The sequence below is a fragment of the Symsagittifera roscoffensis genome, chromosome 7 (genome assembly GCF_963678635.1).
Source record: "Symsagittifera roscoffensis chromosome 7, txSymRosc1.1, whole genome shotgun sequence".
Classification (NCBI taxonomy): Eukaryota; Metazoa; Xenacoelomorpha; order Acoela; family Convolutidae; genus Symsagittifera; species Symsagittifera roscoffensis.
In genome coordinates this window covers 9,972,177-9,991,703 of record NC_087068.1, presented here as the reverse complement: position 1 = coordinate 9,991,703, position 19,527 = coordinate 9,972,177, and the positions used below count along the sequence as shown (strand labels likewise).

At 35.9% G+C, this 19,527-nt stretch overlaps 1 protein-coding gene across 1 annotated transcript; it reads left to right on the top strand.

Moving 5' to 3' along the window:
- The first annotated feature begins 7,935 nt into the window (after positions 1–7,935).
- LOC134851552 (uncharacterized) lies at positions 7,936–14,285 on the top strand. Its single transcript, XM_063867684.1, has 3 exons — positions 7,936–8,123; positions 8,923–9,613; positions 13,510–14,285. Exons 1-3 carry the CDS (start codon positions 7,975–7,977, stop codon positions 14,278–14,280), a joined length of 1,611 nt encoding a protein of 536 aa, XP_063723754.1. The 5' UTR covers positions 7,936–7,974; the 3' UTR covers positions 14,281–14,285.
- The last annotated feature ends 5,242 nt before the right edge of the window (positions 14,286–19,527 follow it).

Here is a 19,527-nt window from a genome sequence, read left to right as displayed (position 1 = left end):
TGTTTCTCGCACTTGGATTTGTACTAAATCAGCCGAAACTTCTACCGAGAACATAAGATTGTAGTTTTGTACTGAGAAAATCATTTTGAGCAATAATTTCAGTTAACGAAACAGAGTAAAAACAAGATTTACAGTTGAGAAGAAGGTAGTTTACGGAAGTCAATTTGAAAAAAATGTTTTTAGAGCTGAGAGAGGAGGTAGTTGACGGTAGTTAAGTTGAAAATAGAATGAATTATAATTAAGAGAGAGAGGTACCTTCAATTGGAATGTGTGGGTTTACCCAATCAGAAAGGGTTTTCCTTGTTTGGATTGTAGTCGTTTCCAATCAGATTTCAGTTTCCTTTTGTGGTTTTTTTTATAGAAAAGTCATGTCCAATCAGAAACGAAGCTCCACTTTACACATTGTCGTTTCCAATCTCTAAATTGTTCATTTTTGTTAGAGTTGTCGTATCCAATCAGACAAAAGTTTACCTTTTAAGGACTTAAAACTTCCAAATAAGTAAAAATATACACAAACGCAATCGCAAAAATAAATAACCAAAAATTGTTTGCTGTAAAAAACAGAAATATTGCCGATATAAGTAACAAAAGAAAAAAATTAATAAAAGTATCATCTCTACAAGTCTTCTCATCAAATTAATTGAATTTTTTGTATATAATCAATGAAAAATTGCTGATTTTTTAATAGATAGTCAATTTCTTTGATTTTGATGTAGACTTGAGAAGATAACCCAAAGTTGATGAATTTTTCAAAGTAAATCTCTGGAAATCTGATTCCAAACCTGATCATGCAAGGTTTTTAACTTTGAAACTCTTTAACAAAATGGAGGAACAAAGAACTTTGCTGGGGAGTTTTGACAAATTTGGGAGTTGGATAGGGACCAAAAAGGTCTTTGAAATATTATCGTACGACTTTTTTTAAAAACTTCAAACTTTCTAAAATAAATAAAATTTCTGTTCTAGTCAGTTGAACTCAGCAGTATATTTATAGCTTTGATACGCAATATGTGGATCAAAAATAAACTCTTTGATTGAGTAAGTTTACCTAAAAAGACCTTTACTTAGTCGGAGAACTCTATTTTGGACAATATAAACGTCCAAAAAATTGTGAAAAAAGTAAGAATCTGCATCTATTTCATCAATAAGGAAATCAAACGGTAGAGTAACTCAAAAAAGTTCAAATGTTTTCTAATTGACATTTTTCAAAAACGAATGTTTTTGGTCCAAAGTTATGTCTACAAACTGCTTAGTTTTCATTGGTTGAAATTCTAGAACTTTCGAAGGAATGACGTACGCAATGACGTCTTTACCATAAAAGGAAAACTGCGTGGGTGTTGACGTCACTTCTAATTTTAGAATGGTGTCATTGCCATAGAAGGATAATTGCGTAAGCAATGACGTCATTCTTAGTGTAAATACGCTCATTTTGTTGGGTTGAACCATTCATTTTGTTTACCAATAAGAAACAGTCATTTGAATTTTACTTCATATTTTACACTTTGTTACTTCGCGAAAAAAAAGTAAGTAATTTCATTCAATTGATACTTTAAATTTTTAATTTTGGAACATTTCCAAGGTCCCAAATTTTTTTAGATAATGCCTGCTCTTAACAGAAACGTAAAAATTAAAGGTGAAAATTGTGGAATTATGTACAATCGCCAAAACGCAGCTCGACATCGAAGAGATGTGAAAAACAAAAGGAACATAAGTGTCCAAACTGTCATTTTTTTACAAAGAGCAAAGATGAGATGGGTTATCATGTTGCGAAGAAGCACGCTCAACCAAGTTCTAAGAAGTCGATGGTCTGCTCTTCTTATGGACAAGAGTTCCCAAGTTACTACTCTCTTCAACAACATCGGTGAAAGGAACATGGAGCAAAACAACGGAAATCCAGTGATACTGTAGCGGACTTGAATAAGATTGTGGAGAAAGAAGGGGAAGATGGTGAAAAACTTAAGGAGGAAATAAGTGCTTGTCAACATTTTCTTGTGGATACGGAGATGCAAATGGGAGACCTAAGGTATTTAACTTCCAAATGTCTAAGTTAGATACTAAAATAATCAACGAGAAACTTGAAAAAGTCTTCAATAAGCTCGATTCTGCCGCTAAAATCAACATTGCTCTGGGTTTTCTTCTTCGAAGTAATAAAACTTCGAAATGATTTGAAAAATCCCATTTGCTTTGTACTAAGGCAGACTTGATAACAATCCAAGGAAAAATGGGGAAAAATCATGTTGTGGAGCAATGTACCCAAGAACGTCAAAACACAAAGTGGCGATTCAAGTTAATTACTAACGTCACCATTTTTGCTGCTTTGCTCAAAAAAATTCCAATGGGATGTCCGGACTCTGTCTTACCCGAACCCTTACTACGACATACGCAAGTGAACTTTCTTTTATCTAACATAGACAAGGAACCTTACAGAGATCATTTGGATCTTTTCAGTGCATTGGCCATGTACATGAACGGACATAATGATCTCGACTCTCACACTTCTAGATACTTTACAGAAAATGTATCAAAGTCGGGTTATGATCCTAGAAGTTTTCGTAGTGTTTCGAGAGACTTACTTGTTGTCGAGGAAATTGTCCAAAGAACATCTTTATATACGATTTCGATACCCAGGAAGAGAATATGTAGGAGAACTAGCACGACGAAGAATTGGAAGATTTGACGCAACAGTCAAATTACTGAGATTTAGCAATCATATTATTCATACAAATGATATTGATTCATTTTTCAAGTGTTTCCGGTGTCCTAGTTGTGATACTTTCTTCAACATCCGGGTTAGATAATTACAAAGAGACTTGGAACAAAAACGGAATGACAGTGTTCAAAGACTTTTTGAAATGGTACAAGAACAAGGATGTAGTTCCAACCCTGGAGGTAATGCAAAAAATGATTTAGTTTTGTCATAACAAGGGGACAGACTTGTTGAAACTTGGATGCACACTTCCAAATCTAGCAAACATACACCTACACAATTCTACATATTACAAGTTTTGTCCAAATCGACTGTTTCAAGGTTGATGGTTTCTGCGATCACTGTAAAGCAGTATTCAAAGCAATGGGATGCTACTACCACTTCTGTTCCTGTCATAAACCTCATCCCTCCTTAACAGAACAGGATATTGAGAGAGGAAACAAGAAGAGTGAGATGGATGATATGCGACAAGAATACATTAAAGAGAAAGGATACAAAGTGGAAGGAATGTGGGAGTGTGACTGGTGGGAAAGTTTCGTCAAAAATCACGTCAAAACCCACTTACCCTATAAAAAACCTCTTTCTACGGTGGATCTTTTTTTGGCTACGTTCAGTGCGATATAATTATGCCAGATGAGCTAAAATCAAAATTTGCCAACATTCACCCAATTTTCAAAAACACTGAAGTTGGAAGAAATGATATTGGAGACTAGATGAAAAGCTGTGCAATCGAGAACGTAGTGTTAAAGTATCCTCAGAAAATGCCGATTTCTAGTTTCAAGCTAGAAAATGGAACGGTTATAACTCCTCTGTTCAACTTTTATTTGGAATTTGGCTTGCAATGCACCGAAATTTACCGTTTTGTTCAGTATACTCCACGGAAATTTTTCAATAATTTCGTTCAATCAGTGGTTGATGCGAGAAGAGAAGGAGATGAAAACCCTCTATCAGGAGTTGTAGCAGAACAAAAGACACTTTTGGGTGATTCCTCGTATGGATATCAGATCATGGATAGACCGAGACATACAATCACAAAATATTTGAACGATGAAAAAACTCATAAGGCAATCAATGAGTCATTGTTCAAAAGATTGAATACAGTTGAAAAAGACTTGTATAAGGTAGAATTGTTGAAATCAACCGATGAACATAGAGAAACCATCATCGTTGGAATTTTCATACTGCAGTATGCGAAACTGAGAATGTTGGAACTCTACTATAACTTCTTTGACAAGTCCTGTGATAAAAATAAATTTGAAGAGTTGGAGATGGATAGAGACTCGCTTTATTTAGCTCTTGCTGAAGAAAATTTATACGACTGTATCCAACCAGATAAGAGAGCTGCTTGGGAAAAAATGAGGGAAAATGACTGCAGAGACTATTTCAAGTCGGATGCAAAACCTAATTTCTTCCCTCGAAGGTGTTGCAGTACGCATAAAAAGTATGATAAACGGGAGCCGGGATTTTTTAAAGAAGAATTTAGGTGCAGAGAAATGCTATGTTTGTGTAGCAAGACATATTGCTGCTATGACAACAAAACAGACAAATTCAAATTTAGCAGCAAAGGATTGAACAAGCGAGTTCTAGAAGATTCTGGTGACGGTCCCATGTCAAAATAAAGATAAGTGCTTGATGAAGCAATTAACCTTACTTCTACTAACAGATCTTCAGAACTATATATTATATGGTTGCTACATATGAACAGACAAAGAAAGGACTTAGTTGTTTTTATCCAAAAATACAAGTTCAAGATGATGGAATCCATACAAAACCATTGAACTTATAAGAAATGATCTGAACTAGTAAAGTTATTCATGATGTCGTATTATATTGGTTTTATGATATTGAAACGTAAAATTTTGCAGTAAACTTGTTATACAATGTAGTGATCTGTATACTTTTTTGTAAATTAATTTTTTTTCTCAAAAAATTTGTTTTTTCAGGGGGTTTCAGCATAGTTTCAGGTAGATAGAACACTGTTTCAAAAAGTAATAAAGCAATTTTTAGATCAAATTATACCAAAAGTGTCGTGTTTTGAAGTTTTTTGCTCAAAAATTCTTACCGTTGACTTACTACGTACCAAAAAATGAATTAAAACCCCTTCATTCCACAATCTACACGTAATTACCAATTAAATGTTCCCAATTAGATAACGGACGCCGAGTTTTTGCGAAAAAATGAAACGTTCCCACACAAAAACCGAAAAACTCGTTTTTCTTACCATTATCTTACCATCAAACAAACCATGAAACCTTACCATTGGTATTCCCCATCTTAATACATTGTAGACTCTATACCCAATCTTAACATATAGCATGGCAGACCGGAAACCTATAACGTATCTTAATACATGCACCTCCCCCCCCCCCCTCTTAACCTCCAACATCCACTACTCACCACGTCAAAATTTTCACCTTTCCACGAAGAAAATCGAACTGCAAAAACAGTTAGAAAAAGATTCATTATACAATCTCTCAAAACCGTTTCACAAGACTCTCTTACCGGAACTAACCTCGGAAGATACCTGGATGGATCGGTTCAGGAGGATAATCGAGAGAGGGGACAATCAGGGATTTGAATTGATGGGATCCTATACGAATCCGTCTTGGAACCAGACGGCCGTGCAAGACGACTGCACATTAGTGGACAACCGACTAGCCGTACCCGTACAACTGCGCCAGGCTATTATGAAACGAATTCACAGAGGACATCCAAGACAAACGTGATGCACGCAGTATCAACATACCTCTAATGGCCTCAAATGTACAAAGGCATAGTGAACCTCGCGGAGAAATACCGTAGTTGCACCAGAAATGGTAAGATTGCAAATTACCAAATTCCAAAAAATATATCATAACCTCTACCTATGCTTACGCTGCCGGGTCAGGAACTCCACTTAGTTTACGCGGACCCACTAGAAAATCTCAACGGCAAAAGGTATACATATTAGTATTTATCTAGATTTTCCTTTCTGTCGGTAAAAGTAACTAAATCAATGAGTGGAAAGACAAGAGAAAATTTTTTGCGGACAAATATCAATACACACGGCATTCCGGAATCGATTCAGTCAGACCAGTGTCTGGCTTCAAGGGAGAAACACTTAGGAACTTTTGTACAGAAAACAATATTGATCAACAATTTTGCCCAGACGGAAACAATCGGGGCTGCGGACTAGTAGAAAGAATATAATAAAGGGCAGGTTGGATGAACTGACATCAGAAGAAAATAAACGTTCGATCAAAGTTTGCCCAACTCTGCACAATTATCCGCCATTGCAGATGAAACAAACCAAAACCATTCAAGTTTATCTGCTACAGGCACACTTCGGAAGACTAACAAAAACTGAATTTAGAAAATGATAGGTATATGAAAAAAACTCTGAATATTTAGACAAACGACATCTGGAACGATTGGCGATAACAGCATATCAGCTCAAAAGGAGAATCGACCAATCAAGGGAGAAACTCAAAGTCGTCAAAAAAAGGGACCCAGAGCAACGACACGAAGCTGAAGTTCAAACAAAAACTCATAACAGCGGGAGACAGGGAACGATCAAAGGTGCTAAAGTACCTTTTGGAGGAGAACACCAGATGGAACGAGGAGCGTAGAGGTGCAGCGAATATTGTATTTGGTGAATTGTAGACGCAGCAGGACAACCAACCCCGGAACTCAGAAGAGAGATGATCTTCTCCTTGGGGAGCTTCTTTTTGAAGACAAGGAAGAGAAAACCGCCCTCACTTAAAAAGACGATACTACAAACGGACGACCTCAGGAAAAAGGGTCAAGAACTGACGGAACCCTCAAAGTGGAAAACTGCTTCAGAGTCTAGGTCCACAATAAAAACGTCTGGAGGATCGATATACCGGAAAAACGACATTGCGGAGGTCAAATTTCACCTTCAACGAGAACCAGCACAAGTCTCGAGTGAAAGCCCACCAGCGGAACCGAAGAAGAAACTTTAAAAATTAGCTCACCAGAGAGGCTCGAAGAGAGCAATTAAGAGGAGGAACTGCAGCCTCAACAAGCCAACCCATTGTCACTCAATGAGAGGTTCCAGCACAGCCAAATGATCGTTACATCACAAGAAACAGAAGCAAGATGGGGACTCAAATTGGCGGTTAAACGGACCAAAACGAACAAAGGTGGACCAAATTCAGCAAGTTGGCCAAATACACATGAAAAAATAATCCTGAAAGTTTTCGAAAACAAAAAGAAATCTGTACAAGAAGCCCGAAAGGAAAAAGCTGCAACGACACCCAACGATCGAGTGACAGAAGAGGCGGAAAAAGAGATGAGCAAAAAAAGTTGGGAAATGAAGAAAGTGGACTTGTCTATCAAACCGGAGGAGTTACTGGACACCTGTCAAAGTCGGTACTTAGCCCCAAGCGAATGGGGTCACTTAGACGATCAAGTACTAAAAAGAGGAGTACAAAAAACGGCGAGCGAACTCCGAGGGAAGAATCAATCGTAGGAGAGAGTGACGAGAGATTTGACCCGCCAACAGGCGGGGGAAATATCGGAAGAGGAACTGACAGGAGGGGCACTCCTAAAGGCGGCCCTACAGGAAAATTGGAGACGTTTGACAGATTTCAAGACGAGGAATGATCTCTCCATCGAAACGAGACTGGGACTACTAGAAAGACATCTTTTCCGTCGAAAATTTGGGAACGCGACTCTGGACGAGGAAGTATACTGGAACCCCAGCTGAAGAATAGGTTTAGACGAAGATTACAAAGATAAAGATGAAAAAAAACGCAATCGAAAATAAAACTTTTAAAACTGAGAATCAAAATCCTTCCTATTGTTATTATAAAATTATATACATAAATGAAAAATCTTTTTCACTCGAGGGGGTATGTGATACTGCTACAGTTATGTAACCTATATCTCTATATCTTTATATCATTTTATATGGTACAAGGTCACTGTAGCTCAAAACTTCGGTATCCGCTGAATCAATGAGACCAATTTCAAACCGTTTTGATCACAGCAACTCTAACAGAGAAAAACTTTTAAACGAAAAACAATTCAGTTTTTTGGAATTGTAAATCAATTTTTATCTCACTATAGTCCCGTAGAATATCACAACCTTGCACTCTGCATTGATCTGCATATGTAAAAAGCCCCAAAAATAAATCTTAATTCGAGCTATAATGCCACGAAATCAGGTCAGATAACAAAGCTAAAAGGTTAATCTCTCTTTCATTTCATATTTGCTATCTGCAGCCTGACGATTTGCTGCTTCGAGAATTCCAATCAAAGTTATAAAGATGAGTTTGAATGTGAATAAGAAGCTGCGTGGGTCTTCGATCTATGCGCTTCATTTCATACAAGCCGGGTTCCTGTACACCAGTTTCCATAATTTGGCTTACCCTCTTTTTGGTCGATACTTCAACCTGGCTTCACATCAGTATTCAAGGTAACTAATAGTCCGCGGGACTCTGGTTCTATTTGCCCTTGGCGCTGGCATACAGTTAGGGCATTGGGCGCGAGCGCTCTCAAATCCAGTTTAAACGGTATAAAACCTCTTAAAAAGCCAATCCAGCAAACTTTTCTCAAAATTGAGTTGACCAAACCTCAAAAAAATGTCCAATCCTTGATTGAAATAAGTCATGACTTGATTTTTTTTATACTACTACGAAAAAATGAACAATCACCTTCAAATATCTAAATTTTATCATCTAACCTTTGGACATTACATCTATGAATAACCAGGGGGCGGATTTAGAAGAGGGGGGAGGGGGTACGGACGCTTCCCCCTCAGAAATTCGACCCCCTGCAGACAATATATACTTATTTTGACGGGGAGCGCGCGCCGAAAAAAAACGCACTTTTTTGGTCAAAATTTTTGACCCCCGGCGCCAATATATACTAATTTTGACGGGGGAGCGCGGGCCGAAAAAAAACGCAATTTTTTATCAAAATTTTCCAAAAAGTGCCTAAAACGCTTTTTTATGGGCTGTTCTTCAAAATTTTGCCTGCGGCGCAGAAAACTTGGTCAAAACAGGGACTAAACTGTGCTGAGGGAGAGCTCGAAAAATCAATTCGGTCGACCTAAAAAAAATCGACAAAATTTTCGAAATTTTTTAAAAATCCGCACCCCCCTCGAGAAAATCCTAGATCCGCCCCTGTGAATAACTATTGAATGATACTTTGCAGAAAGTGTAATTTAAAAGAAACTATTTAGATTTTTATTCCTAACTCATTTAAATTTTCAGCCTGCGATCGCTCTACTCATTGGCTTGGGGATGCAAAATATTCTTCAGTTTCTGCAGTGACTCTTTGCCTGTTTTTGGCTACAGAAGATTGCCTTATTTGGTCACCGCTCTTTCCGCCATCTCAATTATCCTCCTAATTTTGAGTCTAAAACCCATTCCCGAACCCTATTACGCAATAGAATCGGGCGATAATTGCACCCAAAAACTATCCGACCCTCCTCAAAACCCCGAGGCTCCGAACGAAGCAACTTCATACGTGCTTCTATTTTTCCTATGGTACTGGGCGTTAGCCTGTTCCGATTCGACAATCGATGCGCTGATAACTCAGAGGTCAAAACTCGAACCCGACGAAAAACGAGGCACTTTAATTTCGTGCGCTCGCATATCGCGACAATTGGGGTCTATGTTTGCATACTTAGCAGTCGGAATTCTATTCAATACTGTAAATTATGGAGGTAGTTTTTGTGGTTTTGACTTTAAATTCAACCATTTCACGTGGATTTTATTTGTGTTTACAATTGTCGGTCTTATTTATGCTTTGATGTTTACTAACGAGAAAGATATTGACAAGGAGAAAGAAAAAATTGAGGTGAAACGGAAGTTGGCCGAGCTGTGGTCTCTTTTTCACAAATGGTACTATTTGAAGCTCCTCATATTTGCAGTGTACATTTCTCTGATTTCGAGCATAAGGGTTAGTAAAGCTAAAAAGCAGAAACTATTGAAATCAGGGGCGGATTTAGGGGGAGTAGGGGGGGCGCCTTCTCAGGTATTCGACCCATTGCCGACCCAGAGTGAGTTATGACCTATTGGTTATACTCTGCTCGTCACGCTATCTTATTTTCGGCCGGATAGATTCGTTCAACTTCTTAGTCTAATACGGATCGTAATCTTACTCTTATATCTCCTAGTCTCAATAGATCTAGTGTATACTGGTTTATGCGAGTTAGTTCTAGGAGTTTATCTAGAAGAAGAACAACTGAATTCAAAGTTTTTTTCAAATTGTTCTGGTGCTGAAATTACACGTAGTTTCAGCACTTGTAATTTATTAATAACATAATTGGCTTATAAATACTAGTTTAAGACTGGTTTCACCCATCCGGGGTTTAGAGAGTTTTTAGTTTTTAATTGTTTATTGTAGTGAAGGACGGGTGATGTAGTTTTCTGTAGAAGTTGTCAGCAGTGACTTCTTGGAGAGAGGACAGATATAGTTGTCTGTGTTGATGGAAAAAGACTGTTTTGTTCGTGTTTTAAGATGGGTCTCGTTGATCGTGGGCAGTCTTGGGTGATTGTGTCAAGACTTCTGATCGATGTATCGATTTCACTAAGCTTAGAGCAAGACTACGTGCAGGGTGAAGTTTGAATTTTCCGTGCGAAGTGTCAAGTGACTAGGATTGGTATGTGAGATCAACATTGAGGTGGCCATTGGTCTCGTTCAATGTGTTTTCTTTGCTGTTATGTTGAGTCCATACTTAAAATCCTTCGAGGACAGTGACTTTGGCAGCAAACCAAATAAATTTGCCATTCCAGAGTTGGAATGTACTCAGGTTGTCATCTCCTTTGCTGCTCGTTCCTTGGGCTCTAAAAAATCTTTACATGCTGCATTTATATATTCACATCTTGATAGTTAAGTTTTACTTATGACTTATTTTTAATTGTTATCGCAAAAGCATTTTTGGTTTAGTTTGGTTATTTTAAAGAGTCGCTCACACTAGAGCAACTCTCGTCGATAATAGAGTGTGGGTCACAAAGCGTGGTTGTAGTGCGATGGGTTAGGCCGGCTATAGAGCAAGCTCAGGTCTTCCCTCTGGTTGGTGGGGCCAGGAGTAGGCTATATTTTTATAGTCTCTTTGTGCAGAGTCTCTTTATTTGTTCAACCTTTTGTTACATTTTTATTACTTGTTTTTCTCTTTTTTGTTTTTGTTGTGTCCTTTTCTCAAAAATAGAATCTTTTGGTTTGGGTTTGTCTTACGTTTTTTTTTACTTTTGTTTTGTTTTAATAAAACTTGAAAGAGGTTTTCAAAAGAATAATTTATCCAGTTTTAATCTGGTTTTAATCTGGTTAGGGTACCGTGGGATTTCTTCTCTGAGTCATGCTACTAGTTTGTGGTTTTGTGACGTTAGTAAGATGCGTTGGTTAGTTCAGTTTACTACGTAGTTCTTTCCAACCGGGTTGAAGGAACGTTTGAAACGTGTGAAAACAAGTTATAGTAGTTATCATTGAAAGTTAAAACTTAAAATTCATTATTTAGACAATTTTTCGTAGGCAAGTTGTGCGATTGTGAAAAAAGTGTGTGATTAATGGGCGAGTGAAAGATTCAAATTTTTTAAAAAAGCGTCTTGTTAAAAGGTTAGTATTTTTTTAATTTAACTGCAATTTTTTATTATTTTACTCCATAAAATTATTAATTTTAATGCTATGGGAGTTTAAATTTATAAAAATACTGAGGTAAACTTTACTGCTTTAGAGGATTAAATTTTTGAGCTTACTGCTATATAAAGGTAAATTTTACTGCTTTAATTAAGTGCTGCAATTATTAAATTGAATTAAAAAGTTTTTAGAAAAGAGTTTACAATTTCTAATTTATTTTGATTTGTTTTAGATGACTGAGTGGTGAAATCTAAAAAAAAGTGAGATATTTATAAATGGTTAGTTGTGTTAGAAATTTATAAGTCAAAAATACCTATTTTTACTTACTAACGGTCGTCGTCGGCAAAAAAAAAACATTTGGAAAAACAGTGTGAATTGTGTCTGATGATGTTAGGAGTTAGCAAGCAAGCGGATGACGTATTTAGTTTGAAGCAGAGGCCATAGGAGCTCGAGTGCTCTGATGATCTTGTGCTCTTCACTACTTACTGAGAATTCATGTGGTGTGTTTTGAATTAGGTTATAAAGCTTATGGTCATATTTAGTGTTATGAATATATTCTAGGATTTGGACTTCGACGGGCTGTATATACTCGTGATGGACAATTAGTGAGCGGGATTCTTCGACGTTAAAACTTTTGGTAGGTGGGCAGAAAATATACGTTTGTCTTATGGGGTCGTAGTTTCAGATGATGCCTTGCATATTAGTTTCTTTTATACAGTACGTGAAGTTTAGTTTAGGCAGAATGGTGAAGTATATTTAGAGTTAATAAATGTGAATCGGTGTTGTGGGTTTCGTGATGGTGTATACTGGAATATTTTATCAATAATATAATTGGTTTATCAATACTAGTTTACAACTGGTTCCAATAGAGTCCCCTCTTTGTTTTTTTTTGAGATATCCATTATGGTGATGGAACCTATATTCTCAAGGCGCCTCTCGCGCCAATATATACTAATTTGAGGGGGGAGAGCGCATCGAAGAAACGCGACTTTTTGGTCAAAATTTTCCAAAAAAGGCAAAAAACGCCTTTTTTGGCCTGTTTTTTCAAAACAGTTTTTTGGCCAAATAGTGCTCTGTGAGAGAAAACTAAAAAAAAAAAAGGTCGACAAAATTTTCAAAAATGTTATAAAAAATTCCCCCCCCCTCAAGAAAATCTTAGATCCGCCCCTGATTGAAATTAATCGCTACTTTAGAAGTCGCCAAAATTCACTACTTATGAGTTTTTTGTCCGAAGATGCTTACAGCCTGTTTTAAAATTCGGCTCTCAGAAGGTTTTGAGAAAAAAAATTTTTCTTTTGAAAAAAAGGTTAAAACATTTTTCCTCCAACGGTTTACAAACCTTTCTTTTCAAAGTTTTAAAAGCAGATAGAAAAGGCTCAGTTATCGCAGAGTAAAGCGCGACTAACACGAGACAAATTATGGACGTCTTTCATTTTTTTGTCTCCATTGTCCATATCTATTGCATGCTAAAAAAATTGAGAATTTCCATCAAAATCATGTTATTTCTACATAAGACAGACGGCATGTTTGCTGATTTTTCCGTCTTATGTTTTTTTATATTTTCTGTTGTATGTCTATGAATTTCTTTTAAAAAAGATGCTAAATGCGATTTTAATTGTTGTTTGATTGCCTTTTTAACATTTTTCTAGCTTGATTCACCAATTGAGATAGCAGCATGCATTTGTGAGTAAAATCAGTCCAATTTCGTACTAAAAAATTTAATTTTGATTTTTTATCGCTTAGAGGGTATAACCGAAAAAACCTGAAATTTTGGAAAAAACATAAGTCTTCATAATGCTTTGAAAAAACCACTTAAGCCACCCATAAAATGGCCCAAAAAAGTTTTCAATTTTCAACCAAAATGATCAGAAAAAATTAATAATTGTGGCGAACTTTCTTCAAACTCTTTCTAACCGCAGTCCAATCCGTTTTTACTTATGTAATGCTGTAAGCAACCTTTCGAAATTGAGTATCTCTCAACGCATTACACTGACGGAATTATTTGATTGAGTGGAATTCTTCGCTCATTTTTCAAATTTTAAAATATTTTAAATTTTTTTGACCCTGTCGGACCCATCATTCAAATTTAGTTCGACTGAAAAGTTCGTTCAACTATCTCAGTGTGAATCCAAAACCGGACATTGTTCGAATAATTTGACCGAGCCATGAGTTGAGTACCTTAGCCCAGGTAGAAAATGAGAGTTTCAGTTTCATTTTAGAGCCCCGCTATTCTGAAAATTCAAATCCATTGGGCACAAGTGAACCCGATTACCATTGGGTTTGTTCATGTTGTCGGCGGTCTTATCGCAAGTGGCGGAATGATCATTTACCTCAAGTTTTTCCTCGCCTCTAATTGGCGCAAAATACTCGCCGTAGTAACAATATTCGAAGTTTTCACAGAATTACCAGTTGTCACAATGACGATATTTGACGTGATTCGAAATCAGTACTTTTGGTTCGTCGACGACTTGGTATACTCGTTGACTCGCTTTTGGTTTGATTACGTCATGGAGCTCGTAATTGTCGAGTATGCTCCGAACGGAATCGAAGGTATCTCGTACGCACTCGTTTGGGCTTTCTATACAATCGGCCAATCGACCGGGTCGGCTATTTCGAACTTCATAATGAGTCCATTTTGCTTGACCTCGGATGAAAGATACTTACGCGATTCAAGCGAAGATAAACTTGCTTCTTGGATAAGCTATCTTCTTTCGGTTTTAGTCCATCTCTCAACTCTAATTGTACTATTTTTGGTCCCGAAACAGAAAACGCAAGCTCTTGAATGGAAAGAAAAGTCTCTTAAGGTGGAAACACGGAATTCTTGGAATGCGCTAATTTTTGTCTGCTTATGCGTTTGTGGGCTAATTGGATCTTCTGCTTTAAATCTGATGACTATGTTTGAGTCCACGAGGTGTCTAATGATTGCTGGTGGCCCAGGATGTGCATCAAATGACCAATTCGACGAAAACTCAAATTGCATATTGTATTGATTTCAACGGAATAAACAAGAAAATTTATATTTAAATCATACATTTTTCTGCCCAAAAAGTTAATTGAGGTTTTGGTTATGATCAAGGGCAGCTATAGGATTTTATCGAAATGGGGGGCGGTGCATGGATCTCATGGATATTCAAAAATTTCAACGCCCGAATTTATTCTTTTTCGAGCTCTCTGAATGCAAAGTTAAACTTGACTTTTTAGAAAAAAAGCCAAACTACGGCTCTTGCAGGGTACTCTTTGGCACTCTGTGCAATAATATTTTGAACAAAAAAAAAACAATCTTTTTCGGCGCGCGCTCTCCTTCAAAGTTATTTTCGTACAAAATTGAATCTTTAAGGTTTTAGTTATGGCCAGGGCAATCTAGGATAATCTCGAGAGGGCCGAATATTTAAAAAAAATTGGATCTTTTATATGAGGCCAATTAAATTGAATTGCCGATATTGCCCGAACAACTGAAAGAACCAGAATTTAAAATCACAATTAGGTTTGAGCAGAACAGAAAATACTCCTCAGGAAACACTGATAAAACTAGTCTACAAAAGTTTACGCGCAAAGACAACCTACTTATGTTCGTGAAAAAAGTAAACAATTTTAGCTACCTATGCAAAAAGTAAACAATTTTAGCTACCCACATATGTTTTTGTTAAAAAGATGTTGCAATTGTCAGGCAACTAACATGATACATTTTGATTGAGGAAAATTAGAAATAACAATTGGAAACAACAATAAAAAATCGAACAAATAAAGCAAATGGAACCAGAAAGTTTATTAATGCTAAGAATATGGTGGACAGTTTGATGGCGAAAAAAAGCTGAAATTTGCACGTAAAAATATCAAGTTTTTAATCATGTCTATGTGAACACAACACATCAAACATCAAGATCAACCTTTTGGAACCTGATCTAAACTATATTTTATGATTGGATAAATTAAATGTTTTACCAATGTAAAGTATTTAATATTAACCAATCATGATCCATCTAACTAACAACCCACTTATTTGTAAGTGCTGAAGTTACTTGTAATTTCAGCACCAGAGAGATTTGAATTTAACTTAGAAATTAGTTGGACTCTCCCGAGCACTTCAGCAGCCGCAATAAACCAGTATACCCTAGATCTATTGAGCCTAGCAGAGACTAGTTAAACAACCTGAGACTAGATAGTATAAGAGTAAGATTAGGATCGGTATTAGACTAAGAAGTTGCGCGAATCTATCCGGCCGAAAATAAGATAGCGTGACGAGCAGACGGTGTACCCTATCCGAAATTACTCTATGAGTTACACTTCGGTCCTAACTCATCTGGTGCGACCATAAGTCTCGAACAAGACCTTACTAGATTAGAATTAACCAAAAATAGATTAGAAATTAGACAAAAACATTTACAAAATGTTATACGACAATAATTTAATTGAAATGTCTCTCCGACTCAATAGATCACAGCCAATATTCCGAACCATAATAGAACTACCCGGAATTGGAAGAAGACCTCGAACCAAAGACGACATACGACAAAGTAGAAACTTGCCGTATAGTTATATGATAGTTCGGCAAAAGCCAGAACAAACTTTTATATTTCGAATACTACTTGCAATGAATTTAGATTTCCATTTGCAAACATAAAACCTTGAAGTTACTCTTCAAAATCATTTAAGGCGCTAAACAAAATTAATATTATACAATAACGATTGATAAAAAGATCTAAGATCGTTTTCCTAAAACTCTGCAGTAATATACAAAACATGTTTGAAAAATATTTATTGGAAAATAAAAATAAAAATTAGTAGCATGACAATAAATGGTTAGTAATCATAAATCATCCTGTTGTTCCAGCTTCATCATCTAAAACATAACAGCAATCATCAACTCACTAACATCATAAAACACTAAATCTTTCCTTTACACACATTTAAAAATTTATCAAAACTTAAATTCACTTAATTTTAAAACCGGATCATCAAGGCTTATCCTTGGATCTTAAATCATTTTCTACTTAATTAAAATCTCAAATTTGATCATCAAGGCTTATCCTTGGATCAAACAGAACAATTTTGTTCTCCCCCACCCACTTAATTAGTGTCTAACGACCTCAAACGTCGATTCACTACCCAACCCTTTCTAAAGACCCAAGACTAATAGAAATTTTTAGACAAAACTAATCATTCAAATTAGGATAAACAGTGAAGAACTTCGGTTATTCATCCTTTACTTGACCCCCCCTCTTACCAGACCCAGGATAAATCTTAGACTTAGTAAGTTTAAAATAGTATCTAACGAACTACTCGCGTTCTAATTATACCTGAACCTTGTGGATCGATTTACTATTCTCCAACCCTTGAACACAATCACTACCCCTAAGTAAGATTAAGTAAGTTAACACCTTAGCTTATACTAGTCACGAGAAAGTAAAAATCATTCTTCGGAATCGATATACTTTTCTCTCCAACCCTGAACAAATAGACCCAGGTTAAGCTAACCAAAAAATCGTAAGAACTAACAGTTTAGGAAAATAGAAATCATTTAACAACCTTTTGCATCCGTCATCCTAAACCTTATGTCATTTAAAAACCTAGGAAATAAACAAACAATCATTTTACACAATTGTGAAATAGATAACAAAAAATACGACCTTGTAATCACACCTCATACACAAACAGTTGGATACATTCGCACAAAACGACAAACACTAAAGAGGAAAATAATAACTAAACAAAGACAAATAACACGAAAAAGATTTTCAAAAAACCGAAACGCATTTTCAGAATCAGAAACCAACAGTTTAGACGAACTTTACAAACTAAAAGAATCAATAGATAAAAATTACCCACTTCACGATCAATTATATTTTTCTGACTCAGAAACAACTTCAAATTCATCACAAAGAGGAAAAAGAAGAATAAAAAAGCAGTACAAACACAAACCAGTACATCTATACAATTGGAATCAACCAATTCGACACATTAATAATTACATATTAACAGTCATCGAACGGAAAAATGAGTTCAACACACACCCCAGGTGACGAAACTCCAGATGATGATGAAATCTTTCCTTTTATAGTAGACGCAGATACTGATAGAGGACAACACATATTTTGTCAAAATTTACTCGTAAATTTATTTGAACCCGGAATTAGCCCATGTAAAACAGAGTTCCCAGATGTAAAAATCAAAAGACAAATCATAGACCACTACTTAAAAGATATATGCAACATAACACAACAGTATGGAATCTACTCTATAGAATTCACCTCACCAAACCATAATAATAGAACATATACTATACAAACAGACGATCTTGATTTAGAATTTTCAAAAGTTTTTTCAGAATATATAAAAAGCATCCAAAACCAAAACTCACAAAGAGCAAACTCCATTTTCACCAATGAAGTTTTCGCAATAATATATAGTTATATTTCGATATTAGAAAACGAAATCCCACTAACAAATGTCTCACCGACAGAAACATCCAAACATTTGAAAGTACGACATGAAATTACACTACTCTCTAGTTATTTAAACATCATTAAAGAAAATTTCACGAAAGACGACGTTTCACAACATACCAAACACGATTTACAAAAAATTTTGGCATGGTTCATAATAGATTATTTCACACACAATATTGATTTAATTGCACAAGCAAGAAAAAATTTTAGACCCCAAAATTCGAACGATGATACCGCTATCACAGAACAATCAGATTATGTTTGGGACCCCGAATGGTCTCATCCCGCATTTATAAGCTTTCCACAATCAATCTCAAGTCAAGCAATAGGTACAATATCTTACATAAGAGATTACGTAAGAGTAATACCATTAACAATTGATGCAACACCATTAAACTATAATACATTTTTACCCGATACACAAAATAATAGTTTGAACTCGACAGTCATACACAACGAAAACCTCAATGGAACTAGGAATCTTACTCAACAAGATATCCAGACACCATCACACTTCATAAATGAAGAAATTGTACACACAACAACTACACAACAAAGTATTTCACCAATACGCCCAAATTTAACAACACCAAGAAATACAAATCCTTCACAAACACAGGTAACCTTACAATCAACCGTTAAACCTTCGGTTGCTCCAAAATATTCACATATGGATTACCAAACATACAGACCCATGACAATACCATCAAAAACACGCAAAACATTCACTAGAAACAACTTTGCAGACCATAATTATAATTATACACATCCATCAAAAACAAATTATCAACCACAAAGGAATTTTAATCAATATACAAAACCTCGAAACTGGGATAACCCAACGGCCCAATATAATTCCAAAAATCTTCAACCAAATCCTCCACAGGATCGCAGTGAAAATTACCCATTTTTTCAACAGAATAAAAATAAAAAACAAACATCTTATCAAATGGATTATTTATCCTCAGATGATGATTTCTTACAACCAGATATATTTGCACCAAATACTCAAGAATATCGTAGACAAGGAATACAGAGAACACGTACAAATCATAGAAATTTTTCTCCACAACCAATAGATGCACAAAATCAACAACCAATTCAACAACAAAATCTAATTAATACACAATCTTTTCAACCAATTCAGCAACAAAATCCAATGACTACACACTCGTATCAACCATCACAAATGCAAAATGAAATACCACTCCCATATTATCTCCAACAACATGAAATAACAAGAAACCAACTTTCAAATTTTTCTCAAATGCCAAATGCAGCAGAATCATTACAAATGACAATGAATCCATACCTAATGGGTGGATCATCAATAACATCAAATAAACCTTTAATGGTCTTCACAGGAACAGACCCTGAATACTCTGTAGAAGATTATTTAAATGCAGTAACAGCAAATTTGATTTTAAATATAGGACCTGAACCAATTAATACGCCACTACATCAAAACTGGATACATCGACGCACAGCGTTGATACAAACAACCTTAGATGGCGCAGCCCAAAAATGGTTTTCAGTACTACCTCTAGAAATAAAATCAAACTGGAAAAGATTTACACAAGAATTTTCAAAAATGTTTGACTCCGAAAGAAACAAACAACAACAAAGAGTTTTATGTAATGAAATTCGCAGATTACCAAACGAAACCATCAAGCAAATAGCAGTACGAATCGAAACACTAGTTCGAAAAGCATACTCACTAAATACACATGACTATAAAAACACAAAGATGACAGAAATCTTAATGATGACCTTAACACCACAATTAAGGAA

Bases quoted from the DNA above. Each gene is read 5' to 3' on its own strand.
- LOC134851552 (XM_063867684.1), top strand. From the start codon at position 7,975: ATGAGTTTGAATGTGAATAAGAAGCTGCGTGGGTCTTCGATCTATGCG. The intron at 8,124-8,922 runs GTAACTAATAGT...TTAAATTTTCAG, and splicing joins GCTTCACATCAGTATTCAAG to CCTGCGATCGCTCTACTCAT. The intron at 9,614-13,509 runs GTTAGTAAAGCT...GTTTCATTTTAG, and splicing joins CTCTGATTTCGAGCATAAGG to AGCCCCGCTATTCTGAAAAT.